Below are 23985 nucleotides of genomic sequence, written 5' to 3'. Positions count from 1 at the left end.
AATTAAATTTTTTTAAGTTTACAATTTAGCAAGTAAAATAAAAAATACTATACATAGGCCTACATATGTATGAAAATAAAGATGAATAAAAAAAACTCAAATTCAAAATTCAGGTAAAATAAAAAATGTAAGTTGAGATAAAATATAAAAAATATGAAATTTTGTAGTAAGTTTTACAATATATCGTTCAGACATGCACAACAGTAAAACATGGAACAGTAACTGCAGACAATGAAGTGCAATTTCTGCAAGCTTCAGACATTTTAAGATCAAAGTTTACATTTTAAAGTTTGTTTAAAAAAATGAGCAATTATTTATTTAGTTATTTGAGTTTAATACTATGTTTTTCTCACACCAAAGTTTATTTAATGCAGAGCAATACGTCATGCAACAGTTGCAGGCAATAAAATGTAATTGCTACAGGTTTCAGAAATTATAAGTTAAGAATTTTAGGTTAACAAAAAATATAAGCAGTTAAAAATAAAATATAATAATACTATATACATATTTATACATAAATGTGTAAGAAAATAAAGATAACCTTTTTAAAATGTATCACTGAAAAAAGTTTGAAGTCAGTAATAAATGTTATTCCTTGCGCCAATAAGAACTGATTATAAAAAAATCCGAAAATGTGCACTGTATAATATTCTGTATAATATCATATGAAATAGTTGCTGGGTGACTCTTCCTTTAGTGATGCGACTAATTCAGCAACGATCACGCCCACTACAGTTAGGAGCTTCGCCTGAGGGTTCGCCTTCATGCAAATCACTCGTTCAAACAGGTTTTAATATTCAAATAAGGCTTGACATGCTCATTGTAGTTTTCTAACAACCCTCCTCCATCTTATGATCAATCTATTGTGTAGGTTGCACAATAAGGTCAGGTGTTCTTGATTAGCGTGTGACCCAATACCGAACTTTTGCTGGTTTAGTTAGAATTCAACGTGCATAACTTACCTAGAGCAACCAGTAGGGGCCATAGGTGAACATTTTTTTTTTTTAAATTTCAATACTTACATTTTTTTAAAAAACATTTTCAATATAAAAGGTACGCATTAAAATGATTATAAAATAATATTTTAAAATTTGCATATTGACAGTTGTGTTGGCCTAAATTAAAGTGTCCTCACGTTTTACGAAGTGCATGTTATCTGGGTGAAGGTAAAATTGCAAAAGTTTCCCATTTACAGTTTACAGCTCTCAAAAGTGCAATCAAGTGTATTCATAATTAAAACTTTCCTGAAGTTCAGGTGAGTCGGGGGCTTTAACCTGTCACATGAATCAATGATGTGCTGTCACCGAACAGGAGAACATGGCACACCCAAGCTGACTCAGAACCAGGTGAAAACGTTACCTGACACAGATCCTGGGTCTCTTTACCTCTCCAGAAACCCACAGGTATGTATCATTAATCTAGCAGAAGAATTAGAGCTTGAGAAACTGCTAGATTCCTGCTCGCATTCTAAGCATTTTGGAACAGAGAACAATAGTCAACAATCTACAACAGGAGGCCCGTTTTTATTGCAAAAAATTAAGCTTCAAATGACTTGCTATATTATCAGTCATATCAACAGCCATACATTGTGATGAGCATTGTTTTGGTGTCATGTTGTGTAAAGTATGAATGAGTTATTGTGCCTCGTTTTTAAAAACATACAACTTTGGAAAGTCCCTGTAACTATAATTTGCATAGTGTGTGTGTGTGTGTGTGTGTGTGTGTGTGTGTGTTTTCTCGCTAGGAGCATATGTGACACAAAGTGCCCATTGTGATCCATTGATGTGGTTTTTAAAAGTGGGGAGCAGAGAATTGTGGCTATCCAGCGCTTTGTAACAATGTATAGTGTGTGAGCTTGCATCTTTTGCCAAGCTTGCTGACTTTTGAGTAGTTTAGGATAGGACGAAATGTTTGAATAATTACCCTCATTCAATAGAATTTAGCTTCATGAATAATCAAATACTGGGAAAAAGATGAGAATTTTCTTACATCGATATCCTGCCAAATCTAAACGTTCATAGACATAGGCCTAATTATTCTATAGAAAATCAAATGTGACCCTGGAGCACAGAATTTTTTTTTTTTTTAAATTGAGATATAGGCTAGTACATCATCTGAAAGCTGGATAAATTAGCTTTCCATTGATGTTGCCTATTGTTTGGGACAATATTTGGCTGAGAGACGACTATTTGAAAAAGATCAAAATATTGATAAAATCGCCTTTAAACTTGATATTTAAAGTTCTTCGCAATTCTTATTACTAATTAAAAATGAGGTTTTGATATATTTACGGTAGGAAATGTACAAAATATCTTCATGGAACATATTTCTATTTAATATCCTAATGATTTTTGGCATAAAATAAAAATCGATGATTTTGACCCATACAGTGTTCGTTGGCTATTGATATAAACATACCCGTGCTACTTATGTTACAGGGTCACAAATATGCTCAAGTAACACAAAATATTTTAATGATACCATAAAATTTAATGTAAGTATATAGGTTATGTGTATACATACTAAAAAAAAAAAGTTTGGGATTAACGGGATTAAAAGCAAGAAACAAATTCGAAACACAAAGACTGAAATAGTATTTTATAACTTAACTCCAATCTTTGTTTTGTGTCCAACTTAGGAAAACCTTTCTTTATACCCTCTAATCAGGTGAATAAACGTGTAGTTATTTCATAATTAAATAAATTATGCTTGAAAACAGGCACACTACTGATTATGCAGTAGCTACCTTTTACAAAATTACTATCAGCACGCACTTGAAGCTGTTGCCAAAAGCCAAACGAGGTCTTTTTCGACACCTGCCGGCAGTGCAGCGGTACTACAGGTAAAATCATAGAATGACGTGTTTTTTTTTTTTTTTTTTTTTTTTTTTTGGTATCCCTATACCCACTTACCTCAGCTACAGCCTTCCGGAGTAAAATAGAAGACATTTGTGTTTAAATAAATAAAAACGTAAATTTAGTTGTTATTACGTAATTACAGTTGTTGTACACAATACGGAGCATGCGCACGGACGCTCTGTGAAACTCGCTGTTCGTCGTGATTCTCGTTTACCAGTTAATCTACGTAGGAATACGTTGCGTAAATTACCGGAGCCGGTTATGGCGTCGGTGAGTTGTGCCGGACCATGAGGTGTCCGTATTCATCGTTATTCCGGTATCGGGGTGTGTAAAGAGACTGTGGCCATGGCTGGTGTGTTTGATATCGACCTAGACCCGCCGGAGGACAACGTGTCGGACGAGGAGCTCGCCGACGGGGTATGTAACCGGTAACCGGCTCGGTTTCAGTTTTTCCGCATCGCCTGGACCCGCCTGAAGATCGACCCGGCACCTTACACACTACAGAAACACGGCCAAAAAGTACTATGGCTGTAACGTTACTGTAGTAAACCATTAACGTTACCTTTAATATTTACCATGTTCTATATGATTAATATGGTTTAAAATGTTTTACAGAGGAAATGTTTTACAGAGGAAGTACTTGCCATGATATAATGTCAAAACATGGCAATATCGTTATTATAAGGAGACATATTTGTCTGTTTTAATACGATTTTAGAGTATATCTTCTTAATATGTTTAAGCTAGTTTAAGACGGTTTTTAGCTGGTCTAAGCTGGACATTAGCTGGTTGTTAATATGGTGGATCTTCTTGGACCAGCTATAAAGCAGTTTGGTCAAACTGAATATATTCTATGTAGCTAATTTAGCATAAATTAACATATTAGCTATACATAGTTACTAATTCAGACCAGCTAGAAATTGCTACCTGCTTAAACTAGATTTTTTGGATACCTAGCATCACTTCAGGGTTATAAAGTCCTAACTGTACGAATGACTAAACACACTTCAGAATCGTATTAAATATGAGAGAAATTAACTTTTAAAACATTTCAGCTGCAGTTACTTTTTGTATTACTGAAATTAAAACAAAATAGACTTAAGAGGCTAAGTGTTCAAAAGTTTGACAGAAGTTTTCATGTCAGATTTTTAGACTAGCTTTGCTACTCTGTAGATCCAACTTGCCTTGCTCTGACACTCTCTCTGTTGTTAGACTGGGTCTTGTAATGTGATAACAGTGATCATCAGTGACCTTGATAACTCCAGTTGATGGAAAAGAGCCAGTGCCCGTCAGTCACTGGGACAGATTGAGCTTTAATGGCCGTGTCAGATCTGCACACTGTGCATTTGGTGAAAAAGCTGCAGAGATACAAAAAAAAAACTGTGCCACACCTCAGACACTCTGAACCTACCATAAACACCAAAAATGTGTTTCTGTCCACAGGCCAAGAGTAATGAATGCATGGACCAGTGCAGTGGCTTTGAATTGTGAGTATGTCAAAGTGCTCCTAATTATATTTGTGTAATTTGATTATGTCATTTCAATTAAACTCCTCAAAACGTGGAATGTCTTCTTTTTAATTAAAATGTTGATATTTGAATGTTTTGGAGCAGTATGGAAGACTGTGAGAAGTTCGAGATCTCTGAGAAGAGTGTAAATCAAGGCACGGAGCAGATTCGTCCGGAATGTTTTGAGTTGCTCCGTGTTTTGGGTAAAGGAGGATATGGCAAGGTAAGCTAGACTAACAGTGCTACCCATAGTTTCCTCTCTGCATGTAGTGTAGTTTGAACACATAAATAATGCTGCAAAATAATGCAGCCAACACTTCTGTTTAAAAGTTTGTGGTAAGAATTGAAACCTCAAACAAGCAGCTTTAATTTAAAATAAAAATCTTTTGTAACATTATAAATGTCATTACTGTCACTTTTGATCAATTTAATGCGTCCTTGCTGAATGGTATCAATTCTTCTTTGTTAAAAAAAAAAAAATCTTACTGACTTTTGAAAACAATATTGCACGTAATTTGTTTGGACTGAGGTTTTAATGCCTTTAGTTTTCATTAGATATTTATTGTAGATCTAACTGTGCCATTTTTATTGGACTGTCAACTTAGTCTATATATGTGTTAACAATCCTTTTCTGTTATAAAAAACAGGTTTTTCAAGTTCGCAAGGTAACAGGGGCAGATTCTGGGAAGATATTTGCCATGAAGGTCTTGAAAAAGGTATGGCCCCCTAAAAATTCCCTGAAAGTCAGCATGGGTTGTTCCATCATGCCTGGTCCTGCTGGTTAACAGATTGTATTGGTGTGGTTTGCTGCAGGCCTGTGAATAATGTCTAAGGAATGTTTCATCATTACCTATAAACAGTTTCGATAATGAATTGTTTGTATAGTTTTAGTGTGTTTTTCCATTTCGCAACAGCTGATAAAATTGTTTAATATTAGAATCACTAATTTTGTCACTTTGCATTTGCGTACAGACATTGCTTGTGTGCTTGACATATACTTAAGAACACAAGATTTCTTAATGTATTCTGTTGCTTTTGTCTGTTTCAACAGGCCATGATAGCTCGCAATGCGAAAGATACTGCTCATACTAAAGCAGAAAGGAGCATCCTAGAGGAAGTTAAGCATGCCTTCATTGTGGACCTCATATACGCCTTTCAGACTGGAGGCAAACTTTACCTCATCTTGGAGTACCTAAGCGGTGAGTTCATAATAGCTACTGGTGCTTTCTTGAGCACAAAAGTCACCAAATCCTGAACAGAAATAAATTCTAGCAGTATTTGTCTTGGTTTTGAGAAAAAAAAACCTGAATCCTTTTCATGTTTCTGTAACAGGTGGAGAGCTGTTCATGCAGCTGGAGAGGGAGGGGATCTTCTTGGAGGACACAGCCTGGTAAGTGGAGCTTTATCAGTCTTATCAGGGGTCAAGATGGCCTGTCTGCTATCTGGTTGAAACACCTTTGTTGTGTGTAAACGTTGATCTTCTCCAGGAGGCTTTCAAAATGCACTGGCTTTATTGACGGCAAAATGCATGTCAATATTTTCTTACCTTCATAGTCATTCCAAACCTGTATGGTGTTGTTTTTTAAATTTGTAACACACACACACACACACACACACACACACACACACACACACACACACACACACACACACACACACACACACACACACACACACATTTAATTATTAAAAAATATTTTTAATGAGTCTTCATGTAGTTCTTTTCTGTACAACAATTCATTGTGACCAAGAGCTGTCAAACTCCATAAAGGAATGAATCACCTTAAAAAGTGGCCTGTATGATTATTGAACTATATATTAGGAATCTTTTGAACCCTAATTTATATGGGGAAATAACATCAAAAATTAATAAATCCATACATTTTTTTATTTCTTTAATGTGATACAATAATAATACAATTTACATTTTGTTTAACAAAGAAAACAAATGTTTGAATTCATGGATTTTGTGAGCTTTTTAACTTCTATAACCTTTTATTTATTGACTTTCTTATCTACCTACGACCCTCTAATTTTATTTCCTGCTCCTAGTTTTTACCTGGCAGAGATTTCCATGGCCTTGGGTCACCTTCATCAGAAAGGCATTATCTACAGAGATCTGAAGCCAGAGAACATCATGCTCAATAACAATGGTAATAAAACACACTCATACGCACACACCTCTGTCCTTTTATCCCAGATAGTCCTCAGACTTGCAGCACTGCTTGTTCAATAAAGACTGTTCTCCTCTGGATGTGCTCATTTCATTCTCATCTCAGGTCATGTGAAGTTGACAGACTTCGGACTCTGTAAGGAGTCGATCCACGATGGAACCGTCACACACACCTTCTGTGGAACCATAGAGTACATGTATGTACAAACACACATTTTCAAATATTGCTTAGTGCACCTTTCAAAAAATCTTTATGTAACTTCTAGGTCTAAATGTAAAATTTTCGTAAAAACAGTTCACCAGAATTGGCCAAGTTGATGCTGATGTTGTACAAACCATGACATTTTTATGCTGCTTTTTCTCAAATGAATGACCTGTTTAGGCTAGAAAGGGAGCTTTGTTTTGTATACCAACTTGAACTTCACTTTTAAAAGAGCATGATATCATGTTTTCAATGATGTGGCCTCTTGAAAGTCCATGCAGAGCAGTTCATGGAGGTCAGAGGCTCCATCAATCATGTCAACTAAAGCCTTATTTGGGGCCTCCAGTGTCATTTAGGTCAAAGTAAAAAAAGACAGCAGCACAAAAAATGGTTGGTGTGCTGGCATTTTCTCCCTTCACTCATTCGTTTCATCTCTCTCTCTCTTTGTTTGTCTTGTCCTCTCCCTCTTTCAGGGCACCAGAGATCCTCATGAGAAGTGGCCATAACCGAGCTGTGGACTGGTGGAGTCTGGGAGCCCTGATGTATGACATGCTGACAGGAGCTGTGAGTGTCCCATCTTACATCTCCATTCTAATATGTTGCTTCCTCATTAAAGGTGCTCTAAGTGATGCTGGGAGTCGAAACTTCTTGTTGACGTTCAAATTGTTGTCAAACAAAACGGAGGCTAGCTAGACCCTCCCTCCTCCTCATCCGTGCAATAACCCCCCAAATCTTTCTTGTCGGTTATTGGCTTGAACTAGTGTTGTCAAAAGACCCGGTACTTCGGTACTAAGTCGGTACTAAAAAAATGTCACGGTACCAGGTTTCTGTAAGTACCGGTGGTACCGAGGTCCCGTTCAAACCCGGTTCAGCGCTATGATTTCCGCGAAGCAGAAAACGAGGACGGAATCTCAAAATCCAGTCATGAAAATGAAACTTGCATTTTAATATGGACAGTCACGGAATTTGTCAAAGTTAGCATAAATTAATCAAATCAAATCTCCATATGGACCAGTATCTGTAAATGTTAAGCCGCAAAAGTTGGTTGAAATCTGCATCCTGCATGTTCTACGCGTCTCTGTGTGAATGAATGAATGTTTTGTTTACTACATAGACTGAATCGCATGACGCTTGCAATAATGAGGACATAAATACACAAACAACATCACCAGAACTGTTCTGAGTCACTTCACAAGCATTTTACCGTTTCATTTGAGTAAGACCAGTGTCAATTTAAAGGTATTCACGGAAAACCGTCAAAACAGCCTCTACATTGCGAGTAAATTACTCGCATATGTGAATAAATTTTACTCAGGGTGACTTAATTGTCTATTGTTAGCCATTGGCTAATAAATTCTTAGATTTTACTCGCCAGTGTGTGTGTGTTCGAGGCTATTATAAGATTGGCGCAGATATATTTTCACTCGCTGAACACTGACTGAGCGCTTCAGAGTTCTCTCTCCATCAAGCGATCTGTACTTTTCAATTCATCTCAATGGACGCACAGTACACCTGTATTTGCCTCTTTTACTGTCTATGGTATTTGCCGAACTGTAAACTCTGTGTGAAGGAGCACAACTCGCCGTCGCTTTGCTGATAGCTCTGTTTCTCACACATGCAAAGAGAGAGAGTCTTACCACGCTGAATCGACATGCTACATGTAAACTATATTCTTTGTTGTCTTCTCCTGTCAAAATAATGGAGTTCATTTAGAATTATTCATATTTTCGAACAAGCAGAAGATATGCCGGTTTCTCCGGTAGTGGGCGGAGCTAATGCGCAAATGGCAATTTCATTGGCTTGCGCTGATCTCTTACCGTCCCTGTTTTGATTTCAGCAAATCAGTTCGACCGAACGCAGACAACGTGATTAATATTCATGAAACAGCAGTTCATCAATCCATAGTGCATTGTATATTGTTAGTATGGTAGTACAACCCGAATTCCGGAAAAGTTGGGACGTTTTTTTTAATTTTAATAAAATGAAAACTTAAAGACTTTCAAATCACATGAGCCAATATTTTATTCACAATAGAACATAGATAACATAGCAAATGTTTAAACTGAGAAAGTTTACAATTTTATGCACAAAATGAGCTCATTTCAATTTTGATTTCTGCTACAGGTCTCAAAATAGTTGGGACGGGGCATGTTTACCATGGTGTAGCATCTCCTTTTCTTTTCAAAACAGTTTGAAGACGTCTGGGCATTGAGGCTATGAGTTGCTGGAGTTTTGCTGTTGGAATTTGGTCCCGTTCTTGCCTTATATAGATTTCCAGCTGCTGAAGAGTTCGTGGTCGTCTTTGACGTATTTTTCGTTTAATGATGCACCAAATGTTCTCTATAGGTGAAAGATCTGGACTGCAGGCAGGCCAGGTTAGCACCCGGACTCTTCTACGACGAAGCCATGCTGTTGTTATAGCTGCAGTATGTGGTTTTGCATTGTCCTGCTGAAATAAACAAGGCCTTCCCTGAAATAGACGTTGTTTTGAGGGAAGCATATGTTGCTCTAAAACCTTTATATACCTTTCAGCATTCACAGAGCCTTCCAAAACATGCAAGCTGCCCATACCGTATGCACTTATGCTCCCCCATACCATCAGAGATGCTGGCTTTTGAACTGAACGCTGATAACATGCTGGAAGGTCTCCCTCCTCTTTAGCCCGGAGGACACGGCGTCCGTGATTTCCAACAAGAATGTCAAATTTGGACTGTCTGACCATAAAACACTATTCCACTTTGAAATAGTCCATTTTAAATGAGCCTTGGCCCACAGGACACGACGGCGCTTCTGGACCATGTTCACATATGGCTTCCTTTTTGCATGATAGAGCTTTAGTTGGCATCTGCTGATGGCACGGCGGATTGTGTTTACTGACAGTGGTTTCTGAAAGCATTCCTGGGCCCATTTAGTAATGTCATTGACACAATCATGCCGATGAGTGATGCAGTGTCGTCTGAGAGCCCGAAGACCACGGGCATCCAATAAAGGTCTTCGGCCTTGTCCCTTACGCACAGAGATTTCTCCAGTTTCTCTGAATCTTTTGATGATGTTATGCACTGTAGATGATGAGATTTGCAAAGCCTTTGCAATTTGACGTTGAGGAACATTGTTTTTAAAGTTTTCCACAATTTTTTTACGCAGTCTTTCACAGATTGGAGAGCCTCTGCCCATCTTTACTTCTGAGAGACTCTGCTTCTCTAAGACAAAGCTTTTATAGCTAATCATGTTACAGACCTGATATCAATTAACTTAATTAATCACTAGATGTTCTCCCAGCTGAATCTTTTCAAAACTGCTTGCTTTTTTAGCCATTTGTTGCCCCCGTGCCAACTTTTTTGAGACCTGTAGCAGGCATTAAATTTTAAATGAGCTAATTAAGTGGATAAAAGTGTAACATTTCTCAGTTTAAACATTTGCTACGTTATCTATGTTCTATTGTGAATAAAATATTGGCTCATGTGATTTGAAATTCCTTTAGTTTTCATTTTATTAAAATTTAAAAAACGTCCCAACTTTTCCGGAATTCGGGTTGTAGAATTAGTATTATTATTAACTTTTAATAATAAATATTATGATCTATTACTTTTTTTTTTTTTTACAGAAACCCTCAATGAACAAAAATATCTTAAGCATCACCACCAGTCTTAAGTTCAGATAAATGACAAATATGCATTCATTACAAATTCATTTTTACATAAAGGCATTGTGCTAGAAATATTACTATTATTTTGTCAAATGTATGTGATACTGCTACTACTGTTAATTAAAAATTAATCACACAATATTTCTTCCATGTTTTAATTTTAATAGGAAATCCCCTTTATTTACCAAAAAATAAAATGTGTTTAAATTTCATAAATTAAAAGACAAATTAAATTTAGGTGAAACTTGTTTACTGTTTTTCATAATTATATTACTTGTAGAAGAACTTTAAACACAATTGTAAATAAGTATAAAGAATGGCATTGGTTTTATTTTTAGTGATAAAAAGTTTTTTTTTTAATTAGCATATTTTTGTGTTTTGCTTTTGTACCGAAATTGGTACCGAGAACCGCGGATTTTCACTGGTATCGGTACCGAATACTGAAATTTTGGTACCGTGACAACACTAACTGGAACATTTTATGTTTCGTGGTGCGGGTGAGCCCAGTTTGTTTTTCTTGTTGTTTGTGCAGCCTGTGGTGTCTAGAGACCCCGTTTTTTACAGCGTGTTCAGGGGACAAGCAGCTAGCGGATAGTGAGGAGATGTTTGCTGGATGCGACAAAAAATGTTTTGGCCTAAAAAATGTGTGACATCACTTAGAGCACCTTTAATGTTTTACATTCAGTTAGAGACCGAGTAGGTCAGAAAGCTGTATATTATATCGGTAGATAAATATATACATAATATTCAGAAGGCAATCTCATATACCTCCTGCCATTCATTAACTTTAGTTTTACATCTTGACAAGGAATACGTGTGAAAATTCATTATAGATCATCTTTAATGGAACCTTATTCAAACAGTTAATGTAAACAAATTTAGATAAAACCTGGAACCAACACTACATGACCAAAAGTATGCGGACACCTGAACAGCATATTTGTACGCATATTTGTTTGACATTTAATTCTAAATCTGTTGGCATTAATACAGAGTTTTTCTTAGGCCCCGTCGACACAGAGATGAGTTTAACTACATACGTAAACATTTTGTATCATATCAGTGACTGCGTTTACATGCAGCCAATAACCCGTTCAAAACCGGGATATTAGCAATAACCCGGTCGCGCACGGCCATGTAAACACCGGCAAAAACCCGGATATGCTCATATCCCGGTTTTTAAAAACCGGGATATTATACCTGGGGTACCCCTTTTCTAACCCGAATATTTGGCCTTGTAAACGCGTTTCGGCATATCCCCATCAAAATGTGTGTTCTGCGCATGTTCTATTCGCAAGGAATCTTGGTCTTTTGAGTAGAGACGGCGCATAAAAACCCCCCGCGTGCAGTATAGAGGCACATTAGTGTCAAGTGCTGCTGGTGGATCAGTACCAGCGCCAAAGCGCAAACAAAGACTATCGCTATCTGCCCCAAACTATTCATTATCCGCCTGCTGCTGCTGTTGTTGTTGTTGTTGTCTTTGAATACAGGAAGAAGAATCGGAAATGACGCATATTGCGTCTTGTTGTCTGTACGTCCAGACGCTAACCGTGCGTTGCCGTTTACATCGGGATTGGTAACTCTCTCTGCTCACGCATGTAAACGGGTTATCCCGAATGTTTCAGAAACCCAAATAGTGACCTTAACCCGACCATAACCCGAATTTTAACAGCATATAAACGTAGTCAATGTTTCGTACAGACGCATCTGCCTTGAGTTTTGGGAGCCTGAAACCGGTATTTTTTTAAACCGGGCCCCAAAGTGGATAAATCAAAAAAAAAATGTACACCCTTACGTTTTTATGTGTACAGCCAATCCGTATATTTTGTGAAACAATGATGTCATCACCCCATTCTGTGCATGCTACAAGTGGATTCTCAATTTTTAGAGGTGATACAGCTAAAAGCGAAAGCTAACAATAAATTTAATTTTCTACCTGCTAGATTGTATTTTATTAACTCTTACACCTACCCCAATTCTAAACCTACCTCTTACGATAATGCAAAAACAGTAATTATCGTTTTACAGTGTGACAAAAATATGCTGTATTGATCTGTGCATGCCCAGTAGATGAATCTGTGTAGCCTTAACCAGTTTTTAGTGTATCTCTGTGGCAGAATTACAGTGCCACACACTGGTCTGGCATGTATACTACATCATTTTGAGTTGGTTGCAGTGGTTTTGTGTGTATGCAGATATTTCTTGAGAGAAGGCCATGTTTACAGAAGAACGAGGGAAAAAAAAATTTGGAAAGGGAAAACTCTGGCTTTGTGTGGATCAGCCTAGACTAGATGCTAGATGTTGAATGTAATTTCCTCCCTTTCAGACAGATTTAAAAACAAAACAAGCATTGATGTGAAGACATCAAGTGTCTTATGAATTTGTGCACAGAGTATAAACTAAGTTTACCCAGACTAACCTCTTAACATTCTCCTTCAGCCACCGTTCACTGCAGAGAATCGGAAAAAAACCATAGACAAAATCCTAAAGTGCAAACTGAACCTTCCACCTTACCTCACCCAAGAAGCACGGGACCTTCTGAAAAAGGTAGAAGTCTTAAGGTCAATCAGGTTTCATACCAATGTGGAATTCTTCTATTGCTCAACTAACTGGGTTGTGTATTTGTGTGTTTCTCACACCCAGCTGCTGAGAAGAAACGCATCAACGAGGATGGGAGCAGGTCCTAGAGATGCTTTAGATGTCCAGGTATCTGACCTTGTGATACGGTGGACTTATTATCATAAAAGCAGGAGATTGCATGTAGTGGAGTTTTATATATTTTAAAAAGTTTTATTTTTTTTAGGCTCACTCCTTCTTCAGACATACGAACTGGGATGATCTGCTGGCTTTTAAAGTTGAACCTCCCTTTAAGCCTGTTTTGGTACGAGAGTGTTTTCTCTCTCTTTACAATCAACTGTTTGTCTCTTTTATTGCGTGTTTATAGTTGTTATTATTATAGAGCTCATGATGTAGTATCTGATAATAACTCCTCACAGATCTCTATTTCTACAGCGTTCAGCAGATGATGTTAGCCAGTTCGACTCCAAGTTCACTAGTCAGACTCCCGTGGACAGTCCCGATGACTCCACACTCAGCGAAAGCGCCAACCAAGTCTTCCTGGTCAGTTTGTTTTCCTGGTCACTTTTGGCTAAATTTATCTCTGTACTTATTAAATGTATGGTCTTTGCACCAACATTATACTGCTGTGAGGACTCCAGCTGTTTTACATTTATTTGAAATGCACTAATAATTAACTTTTTTTATGTTAATTAGCAAGTAACAGATAAATCTAAAATATTACAAGTATGATATTACCAATATTATGGGCCACTGATAGTATAGGGTTCTGCTTTGTATACAATACCATTCAGGGGTCACAAGATCTTTTTATGTTTTTGAAAGAAGGCTTTTATGCTCACAAAGACTGCATTTATTTAATCAAAAATACAGTAATATTGTGAAATGTTATTATAATTTATATAATTTTATATAAAGAAATACAGTAATATTGTTAAATGTTATTATAATTTTATATTTAAATATATATTCAAATGTATATATTTAATACAAACCCGATTCCAAAAAAGTTTGGACACTGTAAAAATTGTAAATAAAAACAGAATGCAATGATGTGGAAGTTTAAAATTTCAATATTTTATTCAGAATACAACATGGATGACATATCAAATGTTTAAACTGAGAAAATGTATCATTTTAAGGGAAAAATAAGTTGATTTTAAATTTCATATATTTGGCATTACATTTCAAAATGTCTCACTTTCAACATTTGATATGTTATCTATATTCTATTGTGAATAAAATATACATTTATGGAATTTGTAAATGATTCCATTCCTTTTTTACTCTCAGTTTGTACAGTGTTCCAACTTTTTTGGAATCGGGTTTGTATATTAAAACTACATTTTCAGTAGTTCAAATAAACTGCATTTATTTGCAATAGAAATATTTTGTAACAATGTAAGTCTTTGCTGTCACTTTACTCAATTTGAAATTTTTTTTATTTCTTTCTAAAACCCTTTTTAATGGTAGTGTAGATATTTATTATAAACAAAGATGTTCTTCAGGCAAATAGAGTAATATTATTCACCACTAAGGCCTTAGTGTACGTGACACCATAGTCCAAACCTAAGAACCCAACTGAAGCCTCCAAATTTGTTTATACACCATTTGATCTTAATTATCATCAGCATGCTGCGTAGAGCACTCAAGAATGTGTACAAGATTCATTTCTGACTTCCGACCTACATTGTGAGTGTGTGGTAAATTAGTTCTTTTTGTAGACAAACTTACGAGAAAGGGATAATGTCTCTCATCTGGTCTGTATTATTACTGTTTTTTCCAGCTCTTAGCGTGACATGCTCTTTTTTTTTTTTGGTTCATCATAATTGCACATCCTCTACACTAAGCTATTTTTTTTTTTTTTTTTTTTTTTGTCTACCCAAATTTTTTTTTTTTTTTTTTTAATCTCTTCTCGGATGTTGTCTCTCCTCAGGGCTTTACATACATAGCTCCATCTGTGCTCGAAAACATCAATGAGAAGTTCACTTTTGAACCAAAATCCCGTTCACCTCGCAAACTTCTGGGAAGCCCAAGAACACCAGTGAGGTAATGTTTTTCTCAATCCACATAGATTCACAGTTTGAAGTGTGTATAAAGTAGTTATGTCCAGTTTTATTATCTTGTAGGGCTGGGTTAAAAAAAAATTTTCCCCAGATTAGTCATGATCTACATTTGAAGAAACAGATTAATTTTAAGAATTAATCATTTAAATAAGATCACATGCTGTGTCCAGATATGCTTGCTTCCCAACTATATAGTAGGAGGAAAACAGTACATGAAAATAGTATTTCAGAATTAATAGTATTCAATCAGTAGGCGGAAAAACACCCTTTGTATATGTTTACATGTACTCACTATTTGAAAGGTGTATTGATTCCCAACCCAGTGATTTTGTAGGGAATGACATTGATTTCATTTATCTGGGCTTTAAGTCCAAGATTATGTACATGCTGTAACAAGCCTATCTGGTCATGTTTATCCTGGTTTTGCATTTGTAATTCAACATGAATCGAGATCCGTAACCCATGATGCCATACTTGCTTTTTCCAGCCCTGTGAAGGCTGAAGGGGTAGACGGTTGGTCTCGGGGTCCACCCTTCCCAGAAGTGCCCACAACCACATCCTCTCTCCTGCCGCCCATGGAGGTGTCTAATGTGGAGCAGATGGACATTAGCAGCAACATGGAGGTGTCAGCCCCTCTCCCCATCAAAAAACCATCCAACACTGGGTCATTTGTGAAACCGACTCACCCAGCGGGCGGCAGGAGACCCAAGCATTTAAGGATGAATCACTGATGAAAGTCTTAAGTTTTGTATTTTAGGAATTTATCAAATTACCCAAAAGGCCTTTCTGCACCCAGTTTTTTTTTTGCCGCACCAGTATACTTCATGCGAGAATGCAGAGCTGTGACCTCTCTCTGCTTGCATTATGGTGAGGTGGTCTGCTGCTTTCTTTGAAAAAGAGAACACCTTGCACTTCAGGCAACCCTGAGCATGATTTTCAGTTTATCTTTTATATGCCATGCTCATGCGAAACATAAGGGAGAATACATAGTATCTTCTGTTGTATATTTGAAGTTTGGTCTAAGACACTGAGTTTGAGCCACTTGTTATTGTGTTTGGCGTGACTGTATGTTCTAACTAAAAGTAACAGTATTTAAATGGATAGTTCACCCCAAAAATATCAGTTCTGTCATGTACTCACCTTTGTCATTCCACACCTGTATAACTTGCCTTCTTTCTTCTGTGGAACACAAAAGAAGATTTTCTCAGCGTTTTGTTGTTTTAGACCGATTGACTTTCATTATGTGGATAAAAACAGTTGAATCGTGCTTCAGAATGTCTTTTGTTGTGTTTCACAGAAGAACAGAAAGTTATACAGGTTTGGAAAGACATGAGGTTAAATGATGACATAATTTGAATTGTTGGGTGAATTGTCTTTTTAAAATGGCGAGAAGATCCAGGTCTACATTCTTGAGGAATCGGTCTGATTTGCTTTGTTTTTATCTTTAATTCATATAGGATGCCTAGAATCACAGGGAACTTGGAGCTCTTTAGTCGTGTTAGTCTAACCTACAAATGATAAACTATGATGTAAAAATGTAAGCTGATTTTTTTTTCTTTGCTGTGAGTTAATGAGACTGTGTTAGATCACCTCAAGGTATTATTCTCTTATTTTGATCTGCACTTGATTAGTATTACATTTACATTGAAGTATGAATCTGCCTGCATTCTGTGCATCAAATCACCAAGTTTTTCTTTTCAACAGTAAAAAGCTATTTAACAACCAATCTTCTTACCAAAGAATTTTTAAAAACATTATTACTATATACTGGATAAATCCTTATAATCCAGAGTAAAGTTACTTCTTTGTAAGCCACAAACACAAATTCTAGTAATACTACTGACTTTAAACAGAATGCTTATTTCATTTATTTAATTTTTAACCCTAGTACTGAAGACACCAGTACGAGTTTTGAAATAGTTTTCTTAACACTCAACACTTCCCTATCAGTAATTGATTTTTTTTTGTTTTTTTTTTGGTTTTGACCTATTTATTTTTCAGGTGCCATATAGTTTTGTAAACTATGCAAATAATTTATTCTTTATAGTCAAAATTGCTATTCGAGATTTAGCCAGATTAGTAACATGAACACATGCCAGCCCTGTTTAAATTTTATTTTATTTAGTACTTCTTTCTACAATGGTGTTGGAGTCAAAACAATCTTATTATTCCCGGGGACATTAAAAATGTTTTTAGGATGTGCACTGTACACTAGAAATGTATTGTTTTATTGAATTGTGATTAAACAAGCTTGGATCTATGTAGTTAAGAGGAAAGAAAATATATATTCTAGATCAATCCAGTATGATGGAAGCATAATAAAATAGTAAATTGGAAAAAAAAAAAAAACGGTATTTATTTCATTGCTGTACATAGACATGATTCTTCATGAATGTTGGTGCTCTTTCCTTATACTATAGTTCTTATAGATACAGTATGTATTGAATGATGAAGTGACTCCTTGAACTGATGGACACTGAATCTGTATCTTGTTAAGATGGTGCTGTACGTAAGCCATCGTGGGTGGTTCTTTGTATCTTGTTTCACAGGCATTTGTGCTCAATAGAAGTGTTATTGTTATCAATGAATGTCTGCGTGTGAGACTGCGTTCGCGTCTGTGTGACCACATTTAAACAATTTCTGAATAACACACTTTCTTTTTCCCCATGGGAATGTAAAATAGGCTTGTTTTCTGTTTGAGAATATTGTTCTGGTGTGACATGGTCACAACTCACTGATTGAATGTGATGTCAACCTTACATCCTCAAACTCTAATTTCCGTCGTGTAGATTGTAATTGTGGTTGGACATTACGAAGCCATTGCTCCGATTGAACTGTCTGGACTTTGCAACAGTTTCCATCAAGCCAATAATTGGCTGTACTCACTATGCAGAAGAAGCATGATTGTGAATATCTTAAGCTGTCAGATACAGTGCCTACTGATAAACAACAGCATGCTGTACTGTGGCAGTTAACAGCCAGTAATGGCTTCATATGTGAAAGTCTTTGATTTTGAAATCTGTGAGACCAGCAGCTTAATTAAATTGCCTCTTAACTGGTACTTTGACTATGGAAGCATCCCATTTTGCCTTCGAGTACACAAATATCTACAGTTTAATCTATGCAATGCTGGCTGAGAGAGAGGGTGCTGTAATGTGGCGTAAATGGCTTTATCTATCACTTGTGGCCATTAGCCCAGTCCATATAATCACTGGCTTGGCTTTAAAACCTCTGAATCCGTCTCCCACTTATCCTTGCAGTCATGTTGGAATATTAAGACTTCACTTGGTGCTATGTGTTAATGGTCTGTTTTTTTATCTTCATTATTATATGTTCCTTCTAAAAATGTAATGTGGTATGTGATTGCGCTTTATCAAGAGTTGAACTGAACCTGATCTTGAAAAACTGTGGTACTCCTTCAAGTTAGAGTTGGAACCAATTCTGAAACTTTTTGGATTATTAAGTGAAAAGAAAATGCCTGTGAAAAGAATTGAGATGCAGACGAGAATACATTTTGCATTTTAAATGCAAATGCTTGAAGTGCTGTGTTTATTAGACAGTGGCACATATGGTTTAAACAATGAATGGATGTAAAGGATGGAATGGCGAGATTGATTCAAATCTGGTGTTTGTGATTGCTTGTGTTTATTTTTAAAATTAATTTTAATTTAACCTTAGTAAATTCTACAAAATCAATAAAGTTGAATTCAAGCATTTACCAAGCAAACCTGCATTTACTGTGCAAAGCATTTCAGTGACACTTTTTAACAGTTTGAAAAATTTATTTGGTCAGATATACTGGATATAAATAGAACTGTAACTGCATACTGTATGATGGTACTAAAATAGATATTTCCTCTTCAAAGCTTTGGTTTATTACAGTGTAAGTACAACATTATTAGAAAAATACCATGTATCTGTGGAAAGGCCTGGATTACAATAATAATAATAATAAATTCAAAAGCCACTGTGTGTTGTTCAGTCACAAAAATCACATGGTTACAAAGTTCTAATGCTACATCATTTGATAAATCAGCAGTTCATGTTCAATTGCCTCACATTCAGATTACCAGAGAAATCAGAATACTTCAAACTGAATGCAAAATCCAGAACTCTTTATGATTGGAGTCTTAAATGCATTTAAAACGAAATTCAGTTACAAAAAACACAGTATCTGACAAAGGATCATACCAAAAGAACCAGTATCTATGAAAAAAGTTTTTTAAATTAAAATACATTTAGGGAGACGACAAATGTATTTCTGCCACATTATTTGTGAGTGTTTTCTCCAAAAATACAATATAAAGAAATCCATTTGTCTCCACTGTATCCATTTGTCTGCTTACAGCCACAAGGTAATAAGTAAAACCAGAGATGGTATGCAAGAACAAAAAGAGGAATATAAATTATACTAAAAAAGTCCCACATGTGACAATAATAATAGTTGTTATAATAATAATAATAATACAAGAGCTGGTGAATACACTTGTCCTTTTGACAAGTTATCTATATATGTTTTCCTAGAGCCCTTTGCCTTATAACAAGTGCGATGGGTGAGAGGAATGATCCACATTCTGTGGATCCACTGCTGGTTGAATGTTTCAACAACCCACAACACCGTGTTCCCGTCCTTTCAGTGAGATTTCAGTATATTTGTAAATAAGCTGATGTTGCACCATCTTTCCACTTCTGCACCTTGTCTGTGATGACAGTGCGGCAGAGAGGACAGGTTCTCTCCTGGTTAAGCCACTGGGCGATGCACTCCTCACAGAAGATATGCTGGAGACAATCAAACAGTAAATATTTGACATTTATGCACATGCATTATATGACACTGTGTATTACATCTGTATAACACTGTATTAAAATTACCGCCAACACATTTGTTTGTTTACAGAAAAATAATGTAAATATGATTATAATCATTTTGTAAAATAATCATGTAGTTTTAAAAAAAGTCACTTTTAAGTATCTATCTATCTATCTCTATATATATAAGTGCCTTAGATTTGTCTCAAGGTGCACAGCAGCAATGTGTTTTCCAAAGCATGTTTAAGAAAAATTACTTAAATATTCTAATTGAACTATGGCATAATCCTGGCTTAGTCTAAGCCCTGTCTGTGAAACCAAGCCAAAATATCTTTTTCATGTGGGTTGAGATTAGCTTTGTAATATATAATGTGTTTAATAAGCTTTATGGTTTAGCCTGGAAAAGTGGAGGTTAAGTGGTATGACATCGGAGGTCAAACTCAAGGACCACATTCTCACCTGACACACGAGGATCCGAGGCTGCTTAAAATCAGCCTGACAGATCGGACAAATGTCCCCTGCCTCTCTAACCTGAGCAGGACTGGCTGGAGCTCCGTTCACCTTTACAAACAGGTAAAAACAACATTAAACAGCACATACAGAAAACAGAACATTTGTCTATAATTTCACTATTTCTATTACAGATCACCCAACAAATGTTTCAGAATAAGAGGAGCACAGGACAGGTAAAAAGCGATCTTTTGTACCTCAGAACTGAAAAAAGTCTGTAATTGTTTTCGCAATGATCCTGACAGTCCATACAAGGCCAAAAGCTACAAATAAACATAATAAAATCTGATTATTTGGATGTCTCCTAATAATGTATTGGTTTCAAACAGCCGCTTATTGTAATTATGGTACTTGCCTTCATTATGAGGTAGAGCAAGGCTAACAGGATTCCCAGAGTCAGACCCACTGAGGTGTCCATCTCATCATAACTGACCAGATAGCGGAACCAAAGCGGGACAGGAGCGATCACTTGATACAACTGACCCACCTCCTCTATGAGCATGTACCACTGACCCTATGGAAAGCAGGATGGATATGGTAAAGCTAACATTTATTTTGATTCGGAGCAGCAAAATAAATAATGTTACAAATCATGCTCACCCTTGGCCGGTATTTCATGAGCGGGGAGGGGATGAGGAGAACAAGACACTTTAGCCCCATGAAGAAAAACTTCAAAATGAAGTTAGTCACACCGACACTCCATAAAACCTCCCAGAAGTTCTGAGAATCTATTGTAGTGTTGGCAAAAATTAGGCTGAGGGATAAAAGAAAAGAGAGCGAAGCGATTACATCTGCATGGTATGTATTTGTCATTTAGTGGAGGTTTGGTGATACAATGTAAAGCACTTACCAGCGATAAAGTGACTGGGTGTGAAAAGTGTAGAACACAAGAAGACTGGAGGATGTGAGGAAAAGCAAGAGCCAGGCACAATGCAACTTTGTCCTTCGGTCCTTTATACAAGAAAAAACAAAAAAACAAAGGAGCCATGAGATTATAATTGATAAATTTTTATAAATGTTATACAAACACAAACTCAACCATTCAAATGATTGGGGTTAGTAATATCACATGATGTTTCAAATGATCCTTCAGAAATCATTCTAATATGCTCATTTGGTGCTGAGGAAACATTTCTTATTATTATCAATATTGAAAACCGTTGTGCTGCTTAATATTTTTGCTGAAATAGTATTACCTTTTAACCGGATTCTTAAGTGAGTAGAAAGAAATATAGAAAATATAAATATTCTTTCACCTTTAATCAATGTAATATAAATTCCTTGAGGAGTTTTTATATTGCTCTTGATGTGAATAGACTTTCGCACATGAAGCAAATTTGCTCAAGGGCACAATCGTCAAAGTTCATAGATCACCATAACAGATTAACCTATAACACTACAGCATTGATCTTCAACTCCCCTGTTAAATATCAAATAGTATGGTAGACTCACGTGGAGAAAGACTTGCGTTTGAATGCTTTTGTTGACGTACATAAAGGTGGTAAACAAACCAATTGCAACGGCCAGACCTACAAAAAAATAAAAACTCAGACATGTGACAGGGGTCATGACCTTTACACATCATAACTACTGCATAAACCGTTGTTCTTACTAACGCGTACCCAGGGCGTGCTGGATGACTAGTTTCGCACAGAGAATAACTATGAAGGGAAGACTCTTCTTGAGCCAGCGCAGGAGGTAGCGCAGCTCCGATAACGAGCTGCTGGATTCTCCGGATTCCAGGTCAGACTCGCTGCTGTCTGACTCGGGCTCGTGGCTGTGAGTGTGTCCGTGGCTGTGGCTGTGGCTGTGACTCGCTGCTCTCAGCCTCCGCGACGTCGCGCCGCGTCCGCTGCCGATAGGAACCCGGACGTCCTCGTCTGTTTCCGGCCTGCTGGCACTTCCAGTGCCGGGCATTCGGGCGAGCAGCTCCGGCTGCAGGGTAAGTGACAGCCCGTTCCCTCCCTGCGTGCTCGGATCGGTTTGCATCGGATCAGGTGAATCCCTCAGTTTAAACGCTCTTCTGGACTCGCTATATGCTCTTCTGTTGAAAAATAAACCAGATCAGTGCATCAGCAGACAGACACAAGACAGGCAAACTCAATGTAAATATAGAGGTGTTTTATTATAATGTACTAAGAAATACATTTTTTCAAGCTTCATGGTCAGTCACTCGGAGAGGGTTTCTCTCACTACTAGCAAGTGAGGAGTGTCAAATTAAAAAAAAAACCCGGAGTGGAACTTTAAAAATGGGAGCCTTGTGGGTGTGACGAGAAATTGATGTCGCTCTGCTCCAGTGATCCAATCCAAAGATTATAGATTACCCTTAAAGGGATTTTGTCCAATCAGCGCGTTGCTTGTGGACACGTAAAGCTCGATGCGTTGGTGTCTGCAATAAGTATTGTTGGTTAAGAAGAAATATACAACAAACTATACTTTACTATGTGTGTGTTACGTTTTCACCATATATTTTGACCAGTCACGTTTAGCTACGTTATTCTTGCCCTAACGTTATTCATATCTCAAAAAATGATTGTATTATTTATAATATCATAACTACAACTCCACTGTAAAATTGTGGCTACTCCCAAATTTATATGGCCCTCCCAAAATGGATTCCTCGCGGCGTTCCTGTCCGACACAACAGCAGTGACATTATTGCTCTTATGATAATCCTTACTTACACATCTGTTTACATGATTATTCTAGTGCATAATGTAACACATGAACTTCTCTAAACTTCAGTGTTGACAGAACATATTCGCTAGCTATAATTGCATTAAATCAAGGATAATATAGCATCTTTAACGGTTTATATCTAAGGTTGTTGATGTTTTTATGAATGCTATTATATTGCTCTTAAGAGTAAAGGGCTTACTAAATAAATAAATAAATAAATAACGTTAGCCTACCTGTCATACTGCGCGCGGAATTTCATGATAAAGCACCGATCTCCATTCTACAGGATATGGAGGTGTATGAACGATCAAAACACAGAAACTAAAAGAGATAATCAAAACAGCTCATCGGCTAAAGATGTTTGGTTTCAACTTGTCAATGTTCCGTGAGCCATCTAGCCTGACCTACTAAAGGAACCAGTCCAGTGGCTCTGCTGGAAAGCAAAATAAAAGTCCTCAACAAGGCTTTCTCCTGCTTTCAAAATAAAAGCCCAAATTCATTTACTCACCCTCATGGTGTTCCGAACCCATATTACTTAACAAAATGACAAAAACAAAATTAAGCACAATTTTGTTAAGCACAATAACGTAACGTCTCAAACACCATTCATTTGGATCTTTTTTTTTCCTTATAATGAAAGTTATTGGACATTGAGAAGATTTTTGATCTTGGTGCAAGAAACCATTTAACTCACCTGTTCATGTAATAGTTGGTTGATTATGTCTCAAGGTGCCCTTATTCCATTGATTATTATGTTTCTTTTTTCCACTGTAGAGACACCAGCTGGATTCTTTTGCTTAACAGAGTCCATCTGCTTTCATTTTTGAATCATAATAGGCTATATATCATTTTCCTCTCTTGCCTATAGAAAAGCCATGTCTAGAAAATGTACTAGAGCCAATTTGAACACCTCCACTCATATCCACACCACAGCACGGTGTCTGTCCGTCTGCTCTG

At 36.7% G+C, this 23985-nt stretch overlaps 2 protein-coding genes across 4 annotated transcripts; one reads left to right on the top strand and one right to left on the bottom strand.

Moving 5' to 3' along the window:
• The first annotated feature begins 1117 nt into the window (after positions 1 to 1117).
• On the top strand, positions 1118 to 18746 carry rps6kb1a (ribosomal protein S6 kinase b, polypeptide 1a). 2 transcript variants are annotated; one of them, XM_059539772.1, is made up of 15 exons: positions 1118 to 1403; positions 4302 to 4345; positions 4472 to 4589; positions 5014 to 5082; positions 5418 to 5565; positions 5699 to 5756; positions 6419 to 6519; positions 6646 to 6736; positions 7215 to 7305; positions 12827 to 12934; positions 13031 to 13093; positions 13191 to 13268; positions 13400 to 13507; positions 14901 to 15013; positions 15518 to 18746. In XM_059539772.1, the coding sequence occupies exons 1-15, from the start codon at positions 1290 to 1292 to the stop codon at positions 15759 to 15761; spliced, it is 1548 nt and encodes a 515-aa protein (XP_059395755.1). In that variant the 5' UTR covers positions 1118 to 1289; the 3' UTR covers positions 15762 to 18746. The 2 variants fall into 2 exon arrangements, with proteins under 2 accessions (XP_059395755.1, XP_059395756.1); XM_059539773.1 differs by lacking the exon at positions 1118 to 1403 and adding an exon at positions 2897 to 3275.
• Positions 18747 to 19551: 805 nt separating this feature from the next.
• rnft1 (ring finger protein, transmembrane 1) lies at positions 19552 to 23455 on the bottom strand. 2 transcript variants are annotated; one of them, XM_059539770.1, is made up of 9 exons: positions 23262 to 23455; positions 21972 to 22393; positions 21802 to 21878; positions 21200 to 21300; positions 20950 to 21103; positions 20705 to 20863; positions 20547 to 20612; positions 20299 to 20400; positions 19552 to 19809 (listed from the first exon to the last, which is right to left on the bottom strand). In XM_059539770.1, exons 1-9 carry the CDS (start codon positions 23285 to 23287, stop codon positions 19675 to 19677), a joined length of 1242 nt encoding a protein of 413 aa, XP_059395753.1. In that variant the 5' UTR covers positions 23288 to 23455; the 3' UTR covers positions 19552 to 19674. The 2 variants fall into 2 exon arrangements, with proteins under 2 accessions (XP_059395753.1, XP_059395754.1); XM_059539771.1 differs by lacking the exon at positions 23262 to 23455 and adding an exon at positions 22496 to 22576.
• Between the last annotated feature and the right edge of the window lie 530 nt (positions 23456 to 23985).

Source organism: Carassius carassius, chromosome 45 (assembly GCF_963082965.1).
Source record: "Carassius carassius chromosome 45, fCarCar2.1, whole genome shotgun sequence".
In the NCBI taxonomy this organism is placed as follows: Eukaryota; Metazoa; Chordata; class Actinopteri; order Cypriniformes; family Cyprinidae; genus Carassius; species Carassius carassius.
The sequence above is the reverse complement of the archived record's forward strand: the minus strand, read 5'-3'. Positions and strand labels throughout refer to the sequence as shown.